The 21,946-nt window shown below is 44.9% G+C and overlaps 1 protein-coding gene across 3 annotated transcripts in view; it reads left to right on the forward strand.

Annotated features, from left to right (window-relative positions):
* The window catches only part of SMAGP (small cell adhesion glycoprotein), a 27,256-nt gene continuing 5,310 nt past the window's right edge, over nt 1-21,946 (forward strand). The window contains exons 1-3 of one of the 3 annotated variants that reach the window (XM_088836902.1): nt 1-142; nt 1,005-1,076; nt 21,551-21,631. In XM_088836902.1, the coding sequence (XP_088693028.1) occupies nt 1,043-1,076; nt 21,551-21,631 (115 nt within the window). In that variant the 5' untranslated portion in view covers nt 1-142; nt 1,005-1,042. Of the gene's footprint in view, nt 143-185; nt 348-1,004; nt 1,077-21,550; nt 21,632-21,946 lie in introns of those variants that run through there. The other 2 variants (XM_088836903.1, XM_055394765.2) reach the window with 2 other exon arrangements.

A 21,946-nucleotide genomic window follows, 5' to 3' on the forward strand; every position in this document is an offset into this window, starting at 1 on the left:
CTACTCCCGCCGGCCTCGGCAGCTAACTCTGCGCGTCCCTGCGCGCCTCCTCAGCTCCGAGTCCCCGGCGGGTCCCCGCGGTGCCTGCGGTGCCGCCCCCGTCGAGTGGAGAGGGACGCGCGGCGCCCGTCCGACTGGTAAGGTGAGCACGCGGGGGAGGAGACTGCGCGGGGCGGGAGGCCGGGCGCGCCGGGCGCCCACACTCACACCGCAGCCGCCGCGGCCGCGGAGGAACCGAAACCCAGAGCTGCCGAGCTGGGCCTCGGCTGGAGCCTCCCGTCGCGGCGGCTCGGAAGCCGTGCCCGGGACGGGCCGCCCTCGGAGCGCAGCGAGCCCTGCCTGGCGCGGTAAAGGGGGCCGGAGCGGGGCGGGCCGGGGCTGGGGCCCCGACGATCGGGGGCGCGGCGAGGGCCCCAGGGTGTCCCAGGCTCGGCAGGGCCAGGTGCGGGGCGGCCCCGGGGGCCCGGCCAGCGGGGGTCGGTAGACCGGACGGCGCAGCGGACGACCGAGGGGCACTGGGGGGCGGCGAGCCAAGCCCCGTCTCGGACGGGCCAGGGGACGATTGAGGACCCTCCCTCCGGTTCCCCGCTCCTGGCCCCCCCAGCGGGGCCGGTCCCTGCCCCCGCGCCGCCACCGAGCCTGGGCCGGGGGCCTGCCCTCCGTGCGCTCTCCTGACACCTAGTGGACGGCTCCCCGAGCTCGCGGGCTGGGAGAGAGCCGGTGGTAGGGGGCAAACCTATTACCGCGCCTGGGCGAACCCGGGTCCGTTGCTAATTTGCAGACCCTTACCTAACTTTCTCAGGCCTCGATACACCTCCTAGGTAAACGCGGTGGCCCGGTGAAGGGATCTCGGGATAGACGGTCAAAGGGGAGAGGGAGCGTGGGGGGAGGGGGAGGGATTCAGGAAAACCTGGCACCAGAGGCTTTCTTGGGATTTCCGGTCGTTTTCAGCCCCAGGCACGGGCCCACCCACCTCATGCTGGGCTTTGTCCCTTTTCCTACAGACCCGCACCTCCCTACCGGTGCCCGTTCACCTACCGCGATGACTACCTTCCCAGCCACGCCTCCTCCAGCAGGTAGGTGAGCGCCTCTCCCAGTTCAAGTCCCTCACCCCCAGCCCAGTTCCGGAATTCCCTGAGGCCTCAGCCCAGAAGGGAAGAGTCTTCCACCACTCTCCACCTGCCTGACACCACAAAACCCGGGAGGAAGCCCAAGGCAACGTGACTGCACACTTGAGTACTGTTTGAATCTGGAGTTTCATGGACCTGGGCCCATTCCTGCTACCTCTTAGAGCTTTGTGATCTTGAGTGAATAATCTACCTTCTTAGCGCCAGTCTCATTTGTAAAATGGGGGAAATAGTACCTTAAAAGATTATCTGTGAGGGTGAAATGAGATAATCCATGTAAAACACTGAGCACAGTGTGTGATATCTAGTAAGCGCTCAAAAACTTGGGTTATTATTACTGGGTGCTTGTAAGAAAAGTCCATCTATTCCTGGGAAAGAATTCTGCTTGTTTTTTTCCCCCTGGCCCCTGGTTGTGTGGGATTCCCCAAATCTCTGCCATGTGGTGTTTTAGTTCCCTCACCAGGGACTGAACCTGGCCCCCTACAGTGGAGGCCCAGATTCTTAACCACAGGACCGCCAGGGAAGTCCCTCTCCCTGCTTTCTAATTCCACTCCTCTGATGATTCACTCCAACATCAAAAACCCCTTGTTCCCTGAAACTATTGTTAACTCTTGTTCCTCAGGCCAGTATCCCCTCTTCTTCCGCTTCACGTTGAGAATGGAGTCCCACCTTTCATTTCATAACCAAGCTTAGCTGGACAAACCAAGCTTGTTTTCATCGCATGTTAATTAGGATGAGGGAAGAATGAAACCTTGGTTAGTCTATATACTTTTGTTTTCATATACGGTCTCATCTGTCATGAGGACAGACATTCTCTGCTTTTCTGTTGTGGAAACAAATGAGAACCCCAGGGGAAGTTGAAGGTGCTGTCCTGTATGACTGGTGATGAACACAATTCAGATCTTTAGTTGTCTGCTGAGAAATAAGGGAGAAATGGGTAACCAGATAGATTAGTCAGTACAGGCTTCATGAGTGGGGAAGGGGTTGAAGCACTAATGCTTGAAGGATGGGTGAGGTTTATACAGGCCAAGAGGGGTGCAGCAGGGATTCCAGACAAAGGCAGTGCCACCTCTTGTGAGCTGCAGAGCCTGTGCTTACCCTGGAGGGTATCCTGAGGGAGAAGACAGAGGGCCTCCAGAGTATACCTGCCTGTAAGGAAAAGAAGTGATGCTTGCCTGGCAGCTAAGGAATTAGAACTTGGGCAAAAGGAGAACTATATACATTCCTTTTTTTTTAAGTTGGTGGTAAAATAAACATAATATAAATGTTACCATTTTGATTATTTTTTGGTGTGTTGTTCAGTGCTGTAAAGTATTGATTGACATTCACGTTGCTCTGCAATTATCACCACCATCCATCTCCAGAACTTTTCACCTTCTTGAACTGAACTTCTGTATCTATTAAATAATAACTCTTCATTCCACTTCCCCCACAGCCCCTGGCTACCACCATTATACTTTCGATCTATTTGTATTTGACTAAGTACCTAGTGTAAGTGGAATCATACAAAATTTGACCTTTTGTGTCTGGTTTATTTCAGTTAGCTTAACATTTCCGAGGCACATCCATTTTGTAACATGTGTCAGAATTTCCTTATATATATCACATCCCTTTTCCACAGTCTAAAGTCCTTCCCAAGGAGGACTTTAAGAGGGTTGAATGTGAGGGCCACATTGTAACTTTCATGGGCCCTTAGCATGTGTGCCTTTGTGGGCCCATTCCTCCATTTGAAAAAGGTAATATATTAAAAATTGTATTTTACAACTGTGTTGCTGTAAGGAAGAATATAATATCAAATGATATTATATCAAAATGATATAAAGTACATCATTTTTTATATTCATTCATTCATCAATAGATGCTTGGCTTGCTTGGCTGTTGTGAATGCTGCTGCTGTGAACATGGTTTTACAAATATCTCTTTGAGTTCCTGCTTTCAGTTCTTTTGGATTTATACCCAGAAGTGGAATTGCAAGAATGTGTGGCAATTCTGTTTAATTTTTTGAAGACCTGTCATACTGTTTCCCAGGGTAGCTGTACACTTTACATTCTTACTAGCAATGCATAGGGTTCCAATTTCTCCACATCTCTACAACACTTGTTATTTTTTTATTTTTGATAGTGGCTATCCGAATGGGTGTGAATGGTATCTCACTGTGGTTTTGATTCACATTTCCCTAGTGACTAGTGATGTTGAACCTCTTTTCATGTGTTTATTGGCATCTGTAGATCTTCTTTGGAGAAATGTTTATTCAAGTCCTTGCTCATTTTTTAATTGTCTGTTTTTTTGTTGTTGTTGAGTTGTGTATTTACATTTTTGACCCACCAAATGACTTGAGTGGAGTGGTATTTTAGAACATCCCATATTGTCCCCTACCCAGTGGGTTCAAGCAAATGTATTAATAAGTTCCCAGGACAGAAATGGAAAAAATCCCACAGGGTGAGAGCTTGCACTGGGAAGAAGGTGATCATTGAAGGCCTTGCATATCTCTTCCCCTCCTCCTTACCTATGCCCTCTCACATCCCTTTTCCTCAGTCGAAAGTCCTCCCCAAGGAGGACTTTAAGAGGGTTGAATGTGAGGGCCACATTGTAACTTTCATGGGCCCTTAGCATGTGTGCCTTTGTGGGCCCATTCCTCCATTTGAAAAAGGTAATATATTAAAAATTGTATTTTACAACTGTGTTGCTATAAGGAAGAATATAATATCAATGTAATAAAATCACTAATGATTATAATTAATTAATTGACATAATATTACAATGTCCTTGACATAAGCATTCATCAGTTTTTTCTTCTGATTTTAAAAGAACTTAAGATCATTAAAAAACATTTTAATGGGCCCCTAGAAGTATTGTGGATCGTAGCATGTTGCCTGTTGTATGTAGTGCGTGAGTTGCCTTCTTGGAAGGAGAGTGGAGTGGAACTTGGCATTGTGGGCTCTGCCCACGCCACCGGGTGAATTCCAGCCCCTTGCCACCTAGTCACACTAGGCTGTGCTCACTCTAGATTAGACGCTCAGGGTTTTTCATCATGCTTATTCTTCATCATAGTCCTGTGGGCACTTATTAAAAATTTATTTATGTATTTATTTTTGGCTACACTGGGTGCTCATTGCTGTGCACGGGCTTTCTCTAGTTGCAGCAAGTGGCTGCCACTCTTTGTTGCTGTGCACAGGCTTCTCTTTGCGATGACTTCTCTCGTTGCAGAGCATGGGCTCTAGTGTGAGCGGGCTTCATTAACTGTGGCACACGGACTGAGTAGCCCTGAGGGATGTGGGATCTTCCCAGACTAGGGATTGATCCTGTGTCCCCTGCATTGGTAGGCAGATTCTCAACCCCTGGACCATCAGGAAAGTCCTGTGAGAATGTTTCATTCTCATTTTAAAGTAGCAAAAACTGAGGTTCAGAGAAGTTAAGTGTTCAGAGGTTAAGAAATGCTCCCAAGGTTAAGCAGCTGATTCTGGCAGAGGCAGGATATTGTGCCAAGTCTGATTTATTCTAAAGCCTGTATTCTTTCTGTCATACTGCACTGCTCTCAGCCACTCCACCCTGTGGTTGGGGCACATGAAAAAGAAGGAAGAAGAAAGAAAACAGAATTCCAGGGCGGGTTCCCATGGAAAGGAGAACTGGGGGAGCCGCTCTGTGCTGGGCAGGGCTAGAGCAAATAAGTAGGTTGGCAGACTCAGGTGGCAAAGGATCTGATGTCTCAGTGATAAGAGATTTAGCCCAGGAACAAGGGCCACAAAGAAACCAACCAGTATCTAGGTTAACTATAACAACAACAAAAAAAGGGTAGTTGAGCCAAATAGATCTTGAAGGTCATTTACTGTAGGTTAGGATTTGGGTGGAGCCTCAAATCTCAAATCTTGTGGTCCTCAGCCCCAGGCCTCCCTCCTTAAAGAAAATCAGTGCAACAATCTTTCCTTGTTTAAGAAGGGAAGGAACAAAGTAGCATTCTTATTCCTTTGTTTGGAAGAGGAGACAGGAGAGACACGGGATAGGAAAAGGAGATCATGGAAGTAAACCATTCCTTCCAGTTAATGCCAGGTTTCCTGAACTTAGTTTATTTCATTGTTGTTGTTTTTTCATTACAAAGCTATTACATCCCCCTCAGGGAATAACCTTCTAGACCTCTGTGTGTGTGTGTATATATATGTGTGTGTGTGTTTATAGTTTTATTTTAACTTTTTCTTTACAAACATGTAATCATATTATACATACTGCACTAGCAATTTGCTTTTTTTGTCTAACCATATATTCTGTTCCAGTAATTGCAGATCTACCACATTCTTTTTAACAACTGTGTACTATTTCCAGAATGAATGGCCTATCATTTATTTAATCATTCCTCTGCTGATAGACATTCAGATATGTGTCACTCTTACAAAACATTGCTTCCGTGAACACCCTTTCCATCCTGCAGTCAAGCTCTGAGAACCAAACCCAGTGGACAGTTCAACAAAATGTTTAGGCTGGAGTGAACAGGGATGGTTCCAGACTTTGGAGAGAACCTTGAAGTGAGATAGATTTGTAGCCTGGCCCCAGCCAACCGCTGAGTGACTGGGGGCTGGTGGATGAAGCTTGCTCAGCTGCCTCAGTTTTTTGGCTTGTACGTAATGATAACACCAACCATAGTTACATCACATTCTTGGAGTGGAGATAAAATAGCATATGTTTTGTGAACTCTAAGTCAGAAATATAGATTACCATTGTGATACTTGGGCTTCCCAAGTAGCGCTAGTGGTAAAGAACCCGACTGCCCATGCAGGAAACATGAGAGACACAGGTTCAAGTCTTGTGTCAGCCCGAAGGCCCCAGCTCATTCACTCGAACACCCTGTGACCTGTAGTCTGAGAAAAATTCTTCTGCATAGAGTTGAGTTCAAATTCTTGGTGTTTGTTTTTTTTTTTTGGCTACACCACATGACGTGTGGAATCTTAGTTCCCTGACAAGGGATCCAACCTCTGCCCTATGCAGTGGAAGCTCAAAAGTTTTAACCACTGAACCGCCAGGCAAGTCCCTGATTTTTTTTTTTTAATTGAAGTATAGTTGATTTACAATGTTGTGTTAGTTTCTGCTGTACAGTAAAGTGAACCAGTTATATATACAAACATGTACCCAGTCTTTTATAGATTCTTTAAAATTTTTTATTTTTTAAATAGACATTTTATTTTGGGATAATTTTATAAAAAAGATGAAAAAATAGTACAGTACCCTTTCAGTTCAGTTCAGTCGCTCAGTCGTGTCTGACTCTCCACGACCCCATGAATCACAGCACGCCATGCCTCCCTGTCCATCACCAACTCCCAGAGTTCACTCAAACTCATGTCCACAGAGTCGGTGATGCCATCCAGCCATCTCATTCTCTGTCGTCCCCTTCTCCTCCCGCCCCCAACCTTTCCTAGCATCAGAGTCTTTTACAGTGAGTCAACTCATCACATGAGGTGGCCAAAGTATTGCAGTTTCAGCTTTAGCATCAATCCTTCCAATGAATACCCGGGATTGATCTCCTTTAGAATGGACTGGTTGGATCTCCTTGCAGTCCAAGGGACTCTCAAGAGTCTTCTCCAACACCACAGTTCAAAAGCATCAATTCTTCAGCGATCAGCCTTCTTCCCAGTCCAACTCTCACATCCATACATGACCACGGGAAAAACCATAGCCTTGACTAGACAGACCTTTGTTGGCAAAGTAATGTCTCTGCTTTTTAATATACTATCAAGGTTGGTCATAACTTTCCTTCCAAGGAGTAAGCGTCTTTTAATTTCATGGCTGCAATCAGCACAGTACCCTTTAGTTACCTCAAATGTCATTTGGTACATTTGACATTGATACAGAAGACTACAGTACTTTTGTGAAGACCAAGAAATTAACACTGGCACGATACTGTTAACAAACTACAGATGTCACTGAGATGTCACCAGTTTGAAAATTTGATTTTGAAGAGAATTCTGATACAGGACTTCACATTTTAAAAAATTCTAACATCAAGACTGAGAAAAGTCTTGGAGGGTCCACTAGTTCAGCTACCCTTTCTGATCTGGAATTCTCCTTCCTGTTCCCCATGATGCATCTGTCTGGCTCTGCCCTTCATTCTCTGGGGGAGACACCCATCTCCCATCAGTTTCTGCCAGTAGTCCTCTTGTACAAGTTGATGTACTCGGAGACAGCACTCAAGTCCTAGTCCTTGCTTCCCAACCAGGTTTTCACTTGAGCTTTCTCTTGCAAGCTTTCCTTATCTGATATGGTTTCCAAGCCATTCACTGTGTTGGCTGCTCAGCTCAAAGACACCCAGACGCAACTCAGCAGCCCAGGAGCAGCACAAAGTGGGGCTGCACTGCTGATGCCATTGTTAGAGGCCATATTCATATTCATGGTGCGAACTGCCAACATCCGCTGGAGCGTAGAGAAAGCAAGAGAGCTCCAGAGAAACACCTACTGCTGCTTTACTGACTACACCAAAGCCTTTGACTGTGGATCACAATAAACTGGAAAATTCTGAAACAGATGGGAATACCAGACCACCTGACCTACCTTTTGAGAAACCTATATGCAGGTCAGGAAGCAACAGTTAGGATTGGACACGGAACAATAGACTGGTTCCAAACAGGAAAAGGAGTACGTCAAGGCTGTATATTGTCACCCTGCTTATTTAACTTATATGCAGAGTACATCATGAGGAACGCTGGGCTGGAGGAAGCACAAGCTGAAATCAGGATTGCCGGGAGAAATATCAATAACCTCAGATATGCAGATGACACCACCCTTATGGCACAAAGTGAAGAAGAACTCAAGAGCCTCTTGATGAAAGTGAAAGAAGAGAGTGAAAAAGTTGTCTTAAAGCTCAACATTTAGGAAACTAAGATCATGGCATCTGGTCCCATCACTTCATGGCAAATAGATGGGGAAACAGTGGCTGACTTTATTTTTCTGGGCTTCAAAATTGCTGCGGATGGTGATTGCAGCCATGAAATTAAAAGATGCTTGCTCCTTGGAAGGAAAGTTATGGCCAACCTGGACAGCATATTAAAAAGCAGGGACATTACTTTGCTAACAAATGTACATCTAGTCAAGGCTATGGTTTTTCCAGTAGTCATGTATGGATGTGAGAGTTGGACTATAATGAAAGCTGAGCACAGAAGAATTGATGCTTTTGAACCGTGGTATTAGAGAAGACTCTTGAGAGTCCCATGGACTGCAAGGAGATCCAACCAGTCCATCCTAAAGGAGATCAATCCTGGGTGTTCATTGGAGGGACTGATGTTGAAGCTGAAACTCCAATACTTTGGCCATCTGATGAGGAGAGCTGACTCATTTGAAAAGACCCTGGGAAAGATTGAGGGCAGGAGGAGAAGGGAACGACAGAGGATGAGATGGTTGGATAGCATCACTGACTCCATGGACGTGGGTTTGGGTGGACTCTGGGAGTTGGTGATGGACAGGGAGGCCTGGCGTGCTGTGGTTAATGGGGTTGCAAAGAGTTGGACGTGGCTGAGTGACTGAACTGAACTGAAAATACGAGCAAGTTTTAAATATTTTAGGTTTATCAAAGTCATTATCATCATAAGCAATTTGAAAGATAAAGGAAAAAATATAGAAGAAACTAAAAGGTGTCCAAAATCCTACCACCTCCCTGTCGCTTTCACTGCTGTTTTGAGGTCTGTGCTTCCAGCGTCAGTGAGTTTCTACTGATCCCACTGTATTCTTTTATAGATGCTGCCACTAAGCTGTGGCTTCCCCCTGCTTTTTTTGTGAGTAGTTGATATCCTGGACCTAAGAGCAAGGAGTCTGTTGAATTCTCAACTTGTTAAATCTGGCCCATTTCTCCAGTCATTTTTAATCTCTGTTTATAAACTTATCAGTGGCTCCTCTAACTTTGTGTCTTTCACAAATTTTCCAAAATTTCCCTGGGTCTACTTGGGTCTATATTTACCCGAATGACACTAAACCCTTCCACACTAAGCCTATGTGGAAGGCACCAATAAGGCAGAACACCAAAACAAAAGCTCTTGCAAAGAATTTGATATTTTCTTTTTGGGGGGCCGTGCTGCCCGACTTGTGGGCTCTTAATTCCCTGAGCAGGGATTGAACCTGGGCCCTCAGCAGAAGAGCACTGAGTCCTAGCCACTGAACTACCAGGGAGTTCCCTCATTTATGTATATTTTTTTAATATTTATTTTTCTTTATTTAGCTGTGCTGGGTCTTAGTTGCGGCATTTGGAATCTAGTTCCCTGACCAAGGATTGAACCCAGGACCCCTGCACTGGGAGTGTAGAGTCCCAGCCACTGGACCACCAGGGAAGTCCCCCTCACTATTTTTTAAACACTAGCAAAAACGCTAAGAGTTATTACCATAAGGGGAAAATGTATTATTGGACTTTGTTCTGTCTTGTGATTTAACATTTTTATTTTGAATTACATAAAGGCCTTAATTTGGCCCTGGCATGGTCTGTCATAATAATATCAATTCAAAAAGAACTAAGGTCAAATCCCAGTGGAAGAAGCTCTGTTTAGACTGGCATCACTCCATTCCTTGATGGCCAGTTACTACCCCTGCTGCTGCTGCTGCTAAGTCGCTTCAGTCGTATCCGACTCTGTGCAACCCCATAGACAGCGGCCCACCAGGCTCCCCCATCCCTGGGATTCTCCAGGCAAGAATGCTGGAGTGGTTGCCATTTCCTTCTCCAATGCATGAAAGTGAAACCGCTCAGTCGTGTCCGACTCCTAGCGACCCCATGGACTTCAGCCTACCAGGCTCCTCCGTCCATGGGATTTGCCAGGCAAGAGTACTGGAGTGGGTTGCCATTACCTTCTCCGAATCTAGGTGTGAGATCCCTTCAATTACTACCCCACTTAGTCCTTAATAAAGCCAGGCTGTGTTAGTCCACAGAGATATTACAAACACTCCATCATGTGTTCTCGGATGAGATGCTAGCTACTCAGGCAGCACCTTCAGCTCCCCTAACCCACCCTCTCCCCATCCTTACTCTTAAGTTAATGACATGACTTTCTATTTTCTGGAGCAAATTGGAGTTCTCAGAACTACTGAAGGCTCCCCTGCCCCCATCTACATACTACCCGCCTCCGTGCCCACGTGCAGTAATCACGATTGATCTCTGCTGTCTGCAGCCAGTCCCTCCATCTGTTCACTGGATCCCATCCCTTCAAGGACATGGCTCCAGCCGTCAAATTGTTCCCTTCCATCTGAGTCATTCGTATCCATACATAAACATACTGTCATTTCTCCCATCCAAAAAGCAAAAACGAAAAACTTGAACTCTCTTCCCCCCTCCAGGTGTAGCTCTATTTCCCTGCTCACCTTTGCCAAAAAAAAGAGTTTATATTCTGCCTTCAGTGCCTTTCGTTCCCTTTATTTCTTTTTTACTGAAGCGTGATTATTGACTTACACATTAGTGTAAGTGTTAGTTTCAGGTGTACAGCAAAGTGATTCAGTGATTCAGTAGATACTTATATATCTATTCTTTTTCAGATTCTTTTCCCTTATACGTTATTGAAAAATATTGAATATAGTTCCCAGTGTTATACAGTAGGTCCTTGTTGGTTTTTTATAGATAGTAGCATGTTAATCCCAAACTCCTAATTTCCCCCTTTCTCCTTTGGTAACCATAATTTGTTTTCTGTGTCTGGGTTTATTTCTGTTTTATGAATAAGTTCATTTATTTTTTCTAGATTACACATATAAGCGATATCATATCATGTTTGTCTTTCTCTGGCTTACTTCGTGTGACAATCTCTAGGTCCATCCATGTTGCTGCAAATGGCGTTATTTCATTATTTTTATGGCTGAGTAATATTCCTGTCTCTGTGTGTGTGTGTGTGTACACGTACAACATCTTCTGATCCATTCATCTGTCAAGTGACATTTAGGTTGCCTTCTCTTATTCTCTTGAACCCACTGTGAACCAGGGGTTTATACCCAGGACTTCACCAAGCTTCTCTTGTCAGAGTTACTCATGACCTCTGTGTGGCAAACGCGGTAGTCCTTGTACTTGGTCTGTTTGGCTGCTACTGCTCAGCCTCCTAACTCTCCCTGGGCTCACTCCTTGACCCTCTTTATCTGTACTTACTCACTTGGTGATCTCATCCAGTCTCATGTTTGTAAATATGCTGACTTTTTATTTATTTTTTAAAAATTATTTATTTATGGCTGTGCTGGGCCTTTGTTGCTGTGACAGCTTTTCTCTAGTTGTGCCAAGTGGGCACTGCTCTTCATTGCAGTGCTCGTGCTTCTTATTGCAGTGGCTTCTCTTATTGCAGAGCATGGGCTCGAGGGTATGCAGGCTTCAGTAGTTGTGACTCCTGGGCTGTAGAACACAGACTCTGAGTTGTTTTCTGCAGCGTGCGGGATTTTTCCGGGCCAGGGATCGAACCTGTATCTCCTGCATTGGCAGGCGGATTCTTTACTACTAAGCCACCAAGGAAGCCCTGTGCTGACTTTTTAAAATCTCCAGTCCAGACTACTTCCCCAGATTCCAGTTTTTGTATTTATTTATGGTTGTCCTAGGCCTTTGTTGCTTTGCTTGGGCTTTCTCTAGTCGCCATGCGCGGGCGCTGCTCTTTAGCTGGGGCTCTTGGGCTTCTTGTCGTGGCTCCTCTAATTGCAGAGCACGGGCTGTAGAGCATGGGGTCAGTAGCTATGGAGTTGTCCGAGGCCTGTGGAATCCTCCCAGAGCAGGGATTGAACCCCTGTCCCCTGCATTGGCAGGTGGACTCCCAGGCCCTGGGCCACCAGGAAATCTTAGTTGTTGTGTTGTTGTTTTTTCGGCGCACCATGCAGCTTGTGGGATCTTGGTTCCCTGACCAGGGTTTGAACCTGCACCCTCAGCAGTGAAAACTCTGGACTGCCAGGGAATTCCCCCCTCGCCTTCTACAGGTGTTCATTTTACTCAAGTCACCTCCCTGGCCACCCCTTTCGCAGTCCAACTCCTGCTTCCCTTTCGTGCTTTAATTTTCTACATAGCACTAACCAAAGTCTAACCTTTACTTCTTTATCTGTTCATGCTCCATCTTCCCCCAATCAGGATGTAAATTATATGACAAAATGGGTTTTTTTTTTAAATTGTGGTAAAATTAGACATAACATAAAATTTACCATTTTAAAGGATACAGTTCAGTGGCATTATGTACATTCACATTGTTCTGCAGCCATCACCAGCATCCATCTCTAGAACTCTCTCTTCATCCCGAACTGAAACTCGGTACCTGTTAAACAGTATCCTCTCTTTCTCCTCTCCTAGCTGCTGATAACCACTTTCTGTATCTATGAACTTGACTGTTCTGGGTACCTCAAATAAGTAGAATCATGTGATATTTGTCCTTTTGTGACTGGCTTACTTCAGTTAGCATGACATCTTCAATGCTCATCCATGTTGTAGCATGCGTCAGAATATCCTTCCTTTTTAATGCTTCATAATACTGACTGTGGCTCAGATCATGAACTCCTTATTGCCAAATTCAGACTGAAACTGAAGAAAGTAGGGAAAACCACTAGACCGTTCAGATATGACCTAAATCAAATCCCTTATGATTATACAGTGGAAGTAAGAAATAGATTTAAGGGACTAGATCTGATAGATAGAGTGCCTGATGAACTCTGGACGGACGTTCATGACATTGTACAGGAGACAGGAACCAAGACCATCCCCATGGGAAAAAAAAATGCAAAAAAGCAAAATGGCTGTCTGAGGAGGCCTTACAAATAACTGTGAAAAGAAAAGAAGCGAAAAGCAAAGGAGAAAAGGAAAGATATAAGCATCTGAATGCAGAGTTCCAAAGAATAGCAAGGAGAGATAAGAAAGCCTTCCTCAGCGATCAATGCAAAGAAATAGAGGAAAACAACAGAAAAACAAGAGATCTCTTCAAGAAAATTAGAGATATCAAGGGAACATTTCATGCAAAGATAGGCTCGATAAAGGACAGAAATGGTATGGACCTAACAGAAGCAGAAGACATTAAGAAGAGGTGGCAAGAATACACAGAAGAACTGTACAAAAAAGATCTTCACGACCAAGATAATCACGATGGCGTGATCACTCACCTGTAGCCAGACATCTTGGAATGCGAAGTCAAGTGGGCCTTAGAGAGCATCGCTACAAACAAAACTAGTGGAGGTGTGGAATTCCAATTGAGCTATTTCAAATCCTGAAAGATGATGCTGTGAAAGTGCTGCACTCAATGTGCCAGCAAATTTGGAAAACTCCGCAGTGGCCACAGGACTGGAAAAGGTCAGTATTCATTTCAATTCCAAAGAAAAACAATGCCAAAGAATGCTCAAACTACCGCACAATTGCACTCATCTCACACGCTGGTAAAGTCATGCTCAAAATTCTCCAAGCCAGGCTTCAGCAATATGTGAACCGTGAACTCCCAGATGTTCAAGCAGGTTTTAGAAAAGGCAGAGGAACCAGAGATCAAATTGCCAACATCCGCTCGATCATGGAGAAAGCAAGAGAGTTCCAGAAAAACATCTATTTCTGCTTCATTGACTATGCCAAAGCTTTTGACTGTGTGGATCACAATAAACTGTGGAAAATTCTGAAAGAGATGGGATTACCAGACCACCTGACCTGCCTCTTGAGAAACCTGTATGCAGGTCAGGAAGCAACAGTCAGAACTGTACATGGAACAACAGACTGGTTCCAAATAGGAAAAGGAGTGCATCAAGGTTGTATATTGTCACCCTTCTTATTTAACTTTTATGCAGAGTACATCATGAGGAATGCTGGGTTGGAGGAAGCACAAGCTGGAATCAAGATTGCCGGGAGAAATATCAATAACCTCAGATATGCAGATGACACCACCCTTATGGCAGAAAGTGAAGAGGAACTAAAAAGCCTCTTGATGAAAGTGAAAGAGGAGAGGGAAAAGTTTGGCTTGAAGCTCAACATTCAGAAAACGAAGATCATGGCATCTGGTCCCATCACTTCATTGGAAATAGATGGGGAAACGGTGGAAGCAGTGTCAGACTTTGTTTTTGGGGGCTCCAAAATCACTGTGGATGATGATTGCAGCCATGAAATTAAAAGATGCTTACTCCTTGGAAGGAAAGTTATGACCAACCTAGATAGCATATTAAAAAGCAGAGACATTACTTTGCCAACCAAGGTCCGTCTAGTCAAGCTATGGTTTTTCATACAAGCTATGGTCATGTATGTATGTGAGAGTTAGACTGTGAAGAAAGCTGATCACCGAAGAATTGATGTTTTTGAACTGTGGTGTTGGAGAAGACTCTTGAGAGTCCCTTAGACTGCAAGGAGATCCAATCAGTCCATTCTGGAGGAGATCAATCCTGGGTGTTCGTTGGAAGGACTGATGCTAAAACTGAAACTCCAATACTTTGGCCACCTCATGCAACGGGTTGACTCACTGGAAAAGAGTCTGATGCTGGGAGGGATTGGGGGCGGGAGGAGAAGGGGACGACAGAGAATGAGATGGCTGGATGGCATCACCAGCTCGATGGACATGAGTTTGTGTGGACTCTGGGAGTTGGTGATGGACAGGGAGGCCTGACATGCTGTGATTCATGGGGTCGCAAAGAGTCGGACATGACTAAGCAACTGAACTGAACTGAGTATTCTATTATGTGTGTGTGTTAGTTGCTCAGTCGTGTCTGACTCTTTGTAACTCCATGGACTGTAGCCCAGCAGGCTCCTCTGTCCTTGGAATTCTACAGGCAAGAATATGGGAGTGAATAGCCATTCTCTTCTCCAGGGGATTTTCCCAATGCAGCGGAGATCAAACCCAGGTCTCCTGTGTTGTAGGCAGATTCTTTACCATTTGAGGTTTCAGGGAAGCCTATAAACATACATACATACATACATACACATATATATATATATATAATTAGGCCGTCTTTTGTTCATCTGTTCATTTATTGATGGACATTTGAGTTGTTTCACTCTTTAGTTATTAATGTGAATAATGCTGCTGTGAACTTTGGTGTACAAATAGCAGTCCCAGTTCCTGCCTTCATTTCTTCTAGTTCCTGCCTTCATTTCTTTTGGATAAATACCCAGAAGTGGAATTGCTGGATCATGTGGTAATTCTATTTAATTTTTTTAAGGAACTATGAACACGTGAGTTTTTGCCTGTTGTGTTCACTAATCTGTTACCAAACTAATCTATACTCAACCACCAGAGGCTGGTACAAAGTACACACTCCATAAATACTTGTTGAATTAACTTTTTAATTTCTCATTCTCTGGACAGTCTAAAAAGGCTGTGTGACTTGTCTGACCTAGCTTGCTTCTAGTGGTCTCACACTGACTCTTAATGCTTGTGGTTTCAAGTTCAAGACCGCCAAAGCAGTCCATTTTAACTTGTACTAGAATTTCGCTGGGAATGATATCAGTTTCACCAGTTGTTTATAGACCCCACCCCATTCTGTGGCCCTTCAGGGTTCCGGCCCCTCTTTCTCAAAAGCTCCTATGTCACCAATAACTGTCCCATTCACATATTCTTTCAGTGCACTTGACTGTCACTTAACTGAATCCCTTTTAGATTAGCCTGGTGCTTTTTGCTTCTCTTCTCTTGAGCTCACTTCCCCATGTTGCCTAGACTCCTGCTACTCTTTTAGTACAAAAATCATTTTCTTTGATAGGAGACAGAGGCAAAGGGGCTGAGAGAGTTCTAGTCTCTCTGTCACCTCCAACCCTTTAGCTTCAGTGCCAGACAGCTGACCTGTCCCATTTCCTTGTTTGTGCTCTAAATATAACACTTTTAAAATTGTCCTTCCAGTGTCCTTTACAGCTGGGGCTGTGTAGAGTTTCCTGACACAGTTCTCTCAAGTTCAAGTTCAGTCGCTCAGTCACGTCCGACTCTTTGCGACCCCATGAATCATAGCACCCAGGCCTCCCTGTCCATCACCAACTCCCAGCGTTCACTCAAACTCACGTCTATCGAGTCGGTGATACCATCCAACCATCTCATTCTCATTCTCTGTCGTCCCCTTCTCCTCCTGCCCCCAATTCCTCCCAGCATCAGAGTCTTTTCCAGTGAGTCAACTCTTCTCATGAGGTGGCCAAAGTACTGGAGTTTCAGCTTTAGCATCAGCCCTTCCAGTGAATACCCAGGACTGATCTCCTTTAGAATGGACTGTGTGGATTTCCTTGCAGTCCAAGGAACTCTCAAGAGTCTTCTCCAACACCACAGTTCAAAAGCATCAATTCTTCGGCGCTCAGCTTTCTTCACAGTCCAACTCTCACATCCGTTCATGACCACGGGAAAAACCATAGCCTTGACTAGACGGACCTTTGTTGGCAAAGTAATGTCTGCTTTTTAATATACTGTCAAGGTTGGTCATAACTTTCCTTCCAAGGAGTAAGCATCTTTTAATTTCATGGCTGCAGTCAGCATCTGCAGTGATTTTGGAGCCCCCAAAAATAAAGTCTGACACTATTTCCCCATCTATTTGCCATGAAGTGATGGGACCAGATGCCATGATCTTAGTTTTCTAAGTTTCTGCTATTAACTTTCATGTGCATTTTTTAAAGACTCACCTTCTGAAATCACGTTACTGGAAATGGAATTACAGGAAATATAGAATTGGAACAGAACACGCAAAACTTATGTAACTTTGTAAGAAGAACCCTAAAACTACAACAACAATCTGAATTAAAATATTAGCAGTCAAATCTCTGCTAACAGTCAAACCTCGAATCCTTGTCCATCCTAGACCCCTGTGCCCTGGGGAGCGTGCTTCCTCCTAGATTAGAGGTAGGTTCCCGAGAGATGTCACTTCCAAGAAAGACTGTTTTCATCAAAATTAAAAATCTGTTGTAGGATCTGCATTCTTCTAGTGTTTTTTGCATAGAGATAAATTTTATACATAGGTAAATTTTGTATAGGGGGGTCTCCCTTCATCTGATGTGTTGTATAGAGGGAAAATTTTTTGTACCACCTTCATTTCCATTTATTGCTTCACCAGATGGCTTAATATAAGTGGAAACCAACTGCTACGTGCATCCCAGGAAGGTAATTATAGTGAATTTTGTGTTTCTTAAGGTCTATCTCTATTGCTAAAATGTACTCTTTAGTTCGTGGCACTAGTGAAAAGAACCTGTCTGCCAATGCAGGAGCCACAGGAGACTCGGGTTTGATCCCTGAGTCAGGAAGATCCCCTGGAAGAGGTGATGACAGCCTACTCCAGTATTCTTGCCTGGAGAATCCCATGGACAGAGGAACCTATCGGGCTACAGTCTGTGGGTTACAAGGAGTCAAACACGACTGAGCAACTAACACTTTCACTTTTCACTGTTTAGTTGTAGAAAGCTTGAAGTTTTACACGAACCAGCATGACAGGTATCATTCTGATATCATTCCCTGTTCACCTGTCACCTGTGAGCAAGTGCACATTAAAAGAGCAGTCTTTGTAGCATAACAGTCTGTATTTGGTTGTAGTCTTCTGTTTTTATTTTTATTTTTCCTGCATTCGTCCATATCTTTTAAAACCTTGCACTTTTGGAAATCTTGTTGTGCTACCTCATAATTATCTTTCGCTACTTTTTCCGTTTTTTCCCTGTTGGAAAAAAGATGTTCCCTAGTGGTAGGAAGGTTTGGCATAAATGGCTTGCTTGGGGGACTTACCAGCAGTCCACTGGTTAAGACTGTACTTCCAATGCGGGGGGTGTGGGTTCGGTCCCTGGTCAGGGAACTAAAATCCCACATGCTGTGTGGTGTGGCCAAAAAAGTATTAAAAAAAAAAATACCTTGCTTGGGCTTTGAGTGGGGTAGTCCTGGTTTCAGATCGTGACTCCTTCCACTGTTCCTTCATGAGTAATACAGGGCATGTCACTTAACTCTCCTTGGAGCTTTGCAGTCCACATTAGCAAATAAAAACACCTGCTGTGAAATGATTGGTATTCTCAGGATTAATGATTATGTGTAGCAAGTACCCAGCACAGAGTAGGGACTTAGCAAATGGCAGCTGTTACAACTGGGATCATCTGCAGAATTTCCCAGCTAGGAATCGCCTTCCCTCCTGGATTTTCTTTCCCGGTACTCTTGTGTATCTGTCCTCTGGACCCTCACTCAGCGCCATGGTCAGGTCCCTGGTGGACGTCATCCCTGCTGCTTTCCTGGCATCTGTGATAGTACCTCTGGCTCATGATAAGTGCAAAGTGAATTGTTGATCGATTGAATTGAATCCTATTCATCTTTATATTGAAGCTTCTGTACATACATTGTTCTTCTTGGTGCTTCGTGTATCTTAAGTTCTCACATGTTTAAGGAAGACAAAACTGAGAGCACTCTAGATCAACTGTGGGAAGATGGCATGCAGCCCCAAGACATGTAGGGAGGAGCGGCAGTCTGAGGCAGTGACCGGGTGGGTAATTTGATGGAATCTCAGAAGTGGCAGCTCATCACTTTTGCTGCGTTCTGCTTGTTAGAAGCAAGTCACTGGATCTGGCCAACACACAGAGAGAGGGGCTTATGCAAAGATGAGAACACCGGGAGGGGGCAGATCATTGGGATTTATTTTAGAAACTGCCTTAGACACTCTTATTTTACAAATGCAAAAGATATAGGCTCAGAGAGGTTTAGTAACTTCCCCAAGGTTATCTAGGACTTTGCTGGGGCAGGATGCAAACACAGAGCATCTTTCCTTTTAATCACTGAGCATATAAACAAGGTCACCTTAAATGATATTTTAAAATATTTTTTAGTGTATTTATTTTGGGCTGTGCTGGGTCCTCGTTGCTGCAGACTTTCTCTGGTTCTGGCAAGCAGGGGCTCCTCTTTGTTGCAGTGCACAGGCTCTTCTTTGAAGTGGCTTCTCTTGTTGCTGCGCGTGGGCTTCATTAGATGTGGCACACGGTCTTAGTGGAATCTTCCTGCACCAGGGATGAACCTGTGTCCCCTGTGTTGGCAGGCAGATTCTTAACCACTGGACCACCAGGGAAGTCCTTAAATAATATTTTAAGTAGTAGCTACTATATATATGCTTGCCTACATGTTTTCTCATTTAGCCTTCCCAGTACCCCTGCAGAGTTGGTTAATATAGTTCCCATTGGTTACAAATGAGAATGGATGGAGAGGGGTTTGGTGTGGCCCTGAGAGAAGGAGGCGATCCAGGCAGCCCACTTCTGCTTTCCTTATGGCCTGTGTGAAAAAATCTTTCATCACCATTGACCTCTCTTTGCACTGCTCCCAGGCCCACCACACTGTCACTGGTGACTTCATTTCCCTTGTCCTGGGTGGAATCCCAAGGTGTCAGGCGAGAGAGGAATCAGGCTCACTCCCTGTCCTCCGGTCACACTGGCCTTCAAGTCCTCTCATCTCAGAGCTTTGGGCAGGCTCTTCTCTCTGCCTAGGATGTACTCCATATCGTGCCCCTATCACCCTGGAAACTCCTACCCCAGCTTCAGCTTGCAGCTCAAATCCTGCTTCCTGGGGAGGCTGTTCTTGCCAGAAGACTATCTCAGCCCCTCAGCCACATGCTCACCAGCATGTTGCCTTTGCCACCTGTATCGCAGTTCTTAACTGTGAACTTGGTGTGGTGGAGGCTGGGCTCCGTGAAGGTAGATGGTGTCTGTTTTGCTCATCCCCAGTGTACCTGGCACATGCCTGCAAAAGGTGAGACTTAACGAGTGCTACTATTACTGTTTGGGCTTCCCCCGTGGCTCAGCAGTAAAGAATCAGCCTGCCGATGCAGGAGACCCAGGTTCAATTCCTGGGTAGGAAAGACCCCCTGGAGGAGGAAATGGCAACCCGCTCCAGTATTCTTGGGGAATTCCATGGACAGAGGAGTCTGGTGGGCTACAGTCCATGGGGTGAGAAAGAGTCAGACACAACTTAGCAACTAAACAACAACTATTATTGAGTACATGTTGAGATGCCTCTTATGGGTGCTGCCAGGGTCGGTCAGACTATTTTCCCTGGGATCTCTCTGCTCCACAGTAACATTTACTTTTTTTTTTTTTTAAATAGACATTGAAATAAATGTCTGTTGTCAGCAGGAATGGAAATTTTTATTTACTTTTTACTGCATTTATGTATTTATTTTGGCTGCAGTGGGTCTTCACTGCAGTGTGCAGGCTTTCCCCAGTTCCAGTAAGTGGGGGTTCCTCTCTAGTTGCAGTGCATGGCTTCTATTGCGGAGCACGGGCTCTAGGGCATGCGGGCTTCAGTAATTAAAGCACAAAGGCTTAATGGCCCTGAGGTATGTGGAATCTTCTGCGACCAGGGATCAAGCCCGTGTCTCCTGCGTTGGCAGATGGATTCCTAAGCACTGGACCACCAGGGGAGTCCCTAGTAATATTTCCTGAACTGTTACCTTTCAAGCCTGTATGTGCTAAGTTACTTCAGTCATGTCCGACTCCTTGCAACCCCATGGACTGTAGCCCATGAGGCTCCTCTGTCCATGGGATTCTCCAGGCAAGAATACTGGAGTGGGTTGCCATGCCCTCCTCCAGAGGATCTTCCCGACCCAGGGATCAAACCAGTCTCTTAAGTCTCTTGCATTGGCAAGTGAGTTCTTTAGCACTAGCGCCACCTGGGGAGCCCCTACAGTAAAATGCTGACTAGGAGAAAACTGAAAGGCTTCCTGACTTCTTATGGAAACGGAAGCCTGGGTAGTGACTTTTTAGAAGTGGGACTTGAAGGACAGATAGACCAATACAGCAGGAGGAGGTATGGGATATATTTTAGGATAGGAGAGGCCTTATTTCAAAAACTTTCAAATTGCAAGGCCTACTCTGAAAGTGTAGAAAAGGGTTTTAATAAGGGAAGGAGAAATGTTTCATTATTTTTAAATAATGTTTACAAAGAGTTTGTAAGAACATTAAAGAAATGCATGTGCTGTATAATATAAATACATGTATACATATATGCATTCATTATTTGATCTCATTTATGTAAAAATGTATATTCCTAGCAATAACATACCCTATTGAATTACTGCATGTCACAACAACCCTATAAAGTAGGTACTGTTATCGGCAGTTTGCAAATGCACAGATGGGTTAGGTAATATCCCAACAATGACACAGCTAGTGAGAGATAGAGCTCAGATTTGAGCCTTGCGGGTGTATATGTATATGTGTGTGTTTGTGTGTGTATTTTTTTTGCCAGGCAGTGCAATTTATAGAATCTTAGTTCCCTGACCAGGGATCAAACCCCGGGCCCTCAGCAGTACAAGTAGAGTCCTAACCACTGTTCCACTAGGAGATTCTAGAGCCCATACTCTTAACTACTGTGTTAGACAGAGAGGAAGCTATTGAAATGTTCATTGTGGTTTGTTTCCTCCTCTGTTCTCCAGGTTTTTCTATACAGATGTCCTATAAGAGTTAAATGATAAAAGTCTGAATAGGGAAGAAGGGGGGGTGGTGAAACTGAAGGACAAATATGTGTTTTAGAACAAAAGAATCCACCCTGTTTCCTTTTCTACTTTGTTCAATTTTCCAGAGGAACTGATGGCTACCACAACTCTACAGGCCACTGAGGCCCTGTCCCTGGAAGCTGAAGCCAGCACAGCTCTCATTGCAGGTAACAAAGACTCCGAGTCAAATTCAAGGGGCCTTCTGAGCTCAGGGGCCCTCTTGCTCCAAAGACAGCCAAGAAACCAATATGGTGGACTAAGATTCTCCCTATACAGAGCAGCACCACAGACTAGAGACCAAATCTATTAATGGGTTCACTTTGGCATGTACGTTATGTTACACACACCTCGCTTCACATCAGAGGCACTGCCAGTAATTGAGAGGTTGGGAGGTGGCCACAAATAGATGCACTGCCTATAGGTGCTGCAGTCGGGTGTGGGGTAGGGATGAGGATGTGTGTGGTTTGTTGAGTGGTGAGAAA

Source organism: Moschus berezovskii, chromosome 6 (assembly GCF_049115385.1).
Source record: "Moschus berezovskii isolate FMDL1 chromosome 6, NW_MosBer_1.0, whole genome shotgun sequence".
In the NCBI taxonomy this organism is placed as follows: domain Eukaryota; kingdom Metazoa; phylum Chordata; class Mammalia; order Artiodactyla; family Moschidae; genus Moschus; species Moschus berezovskii.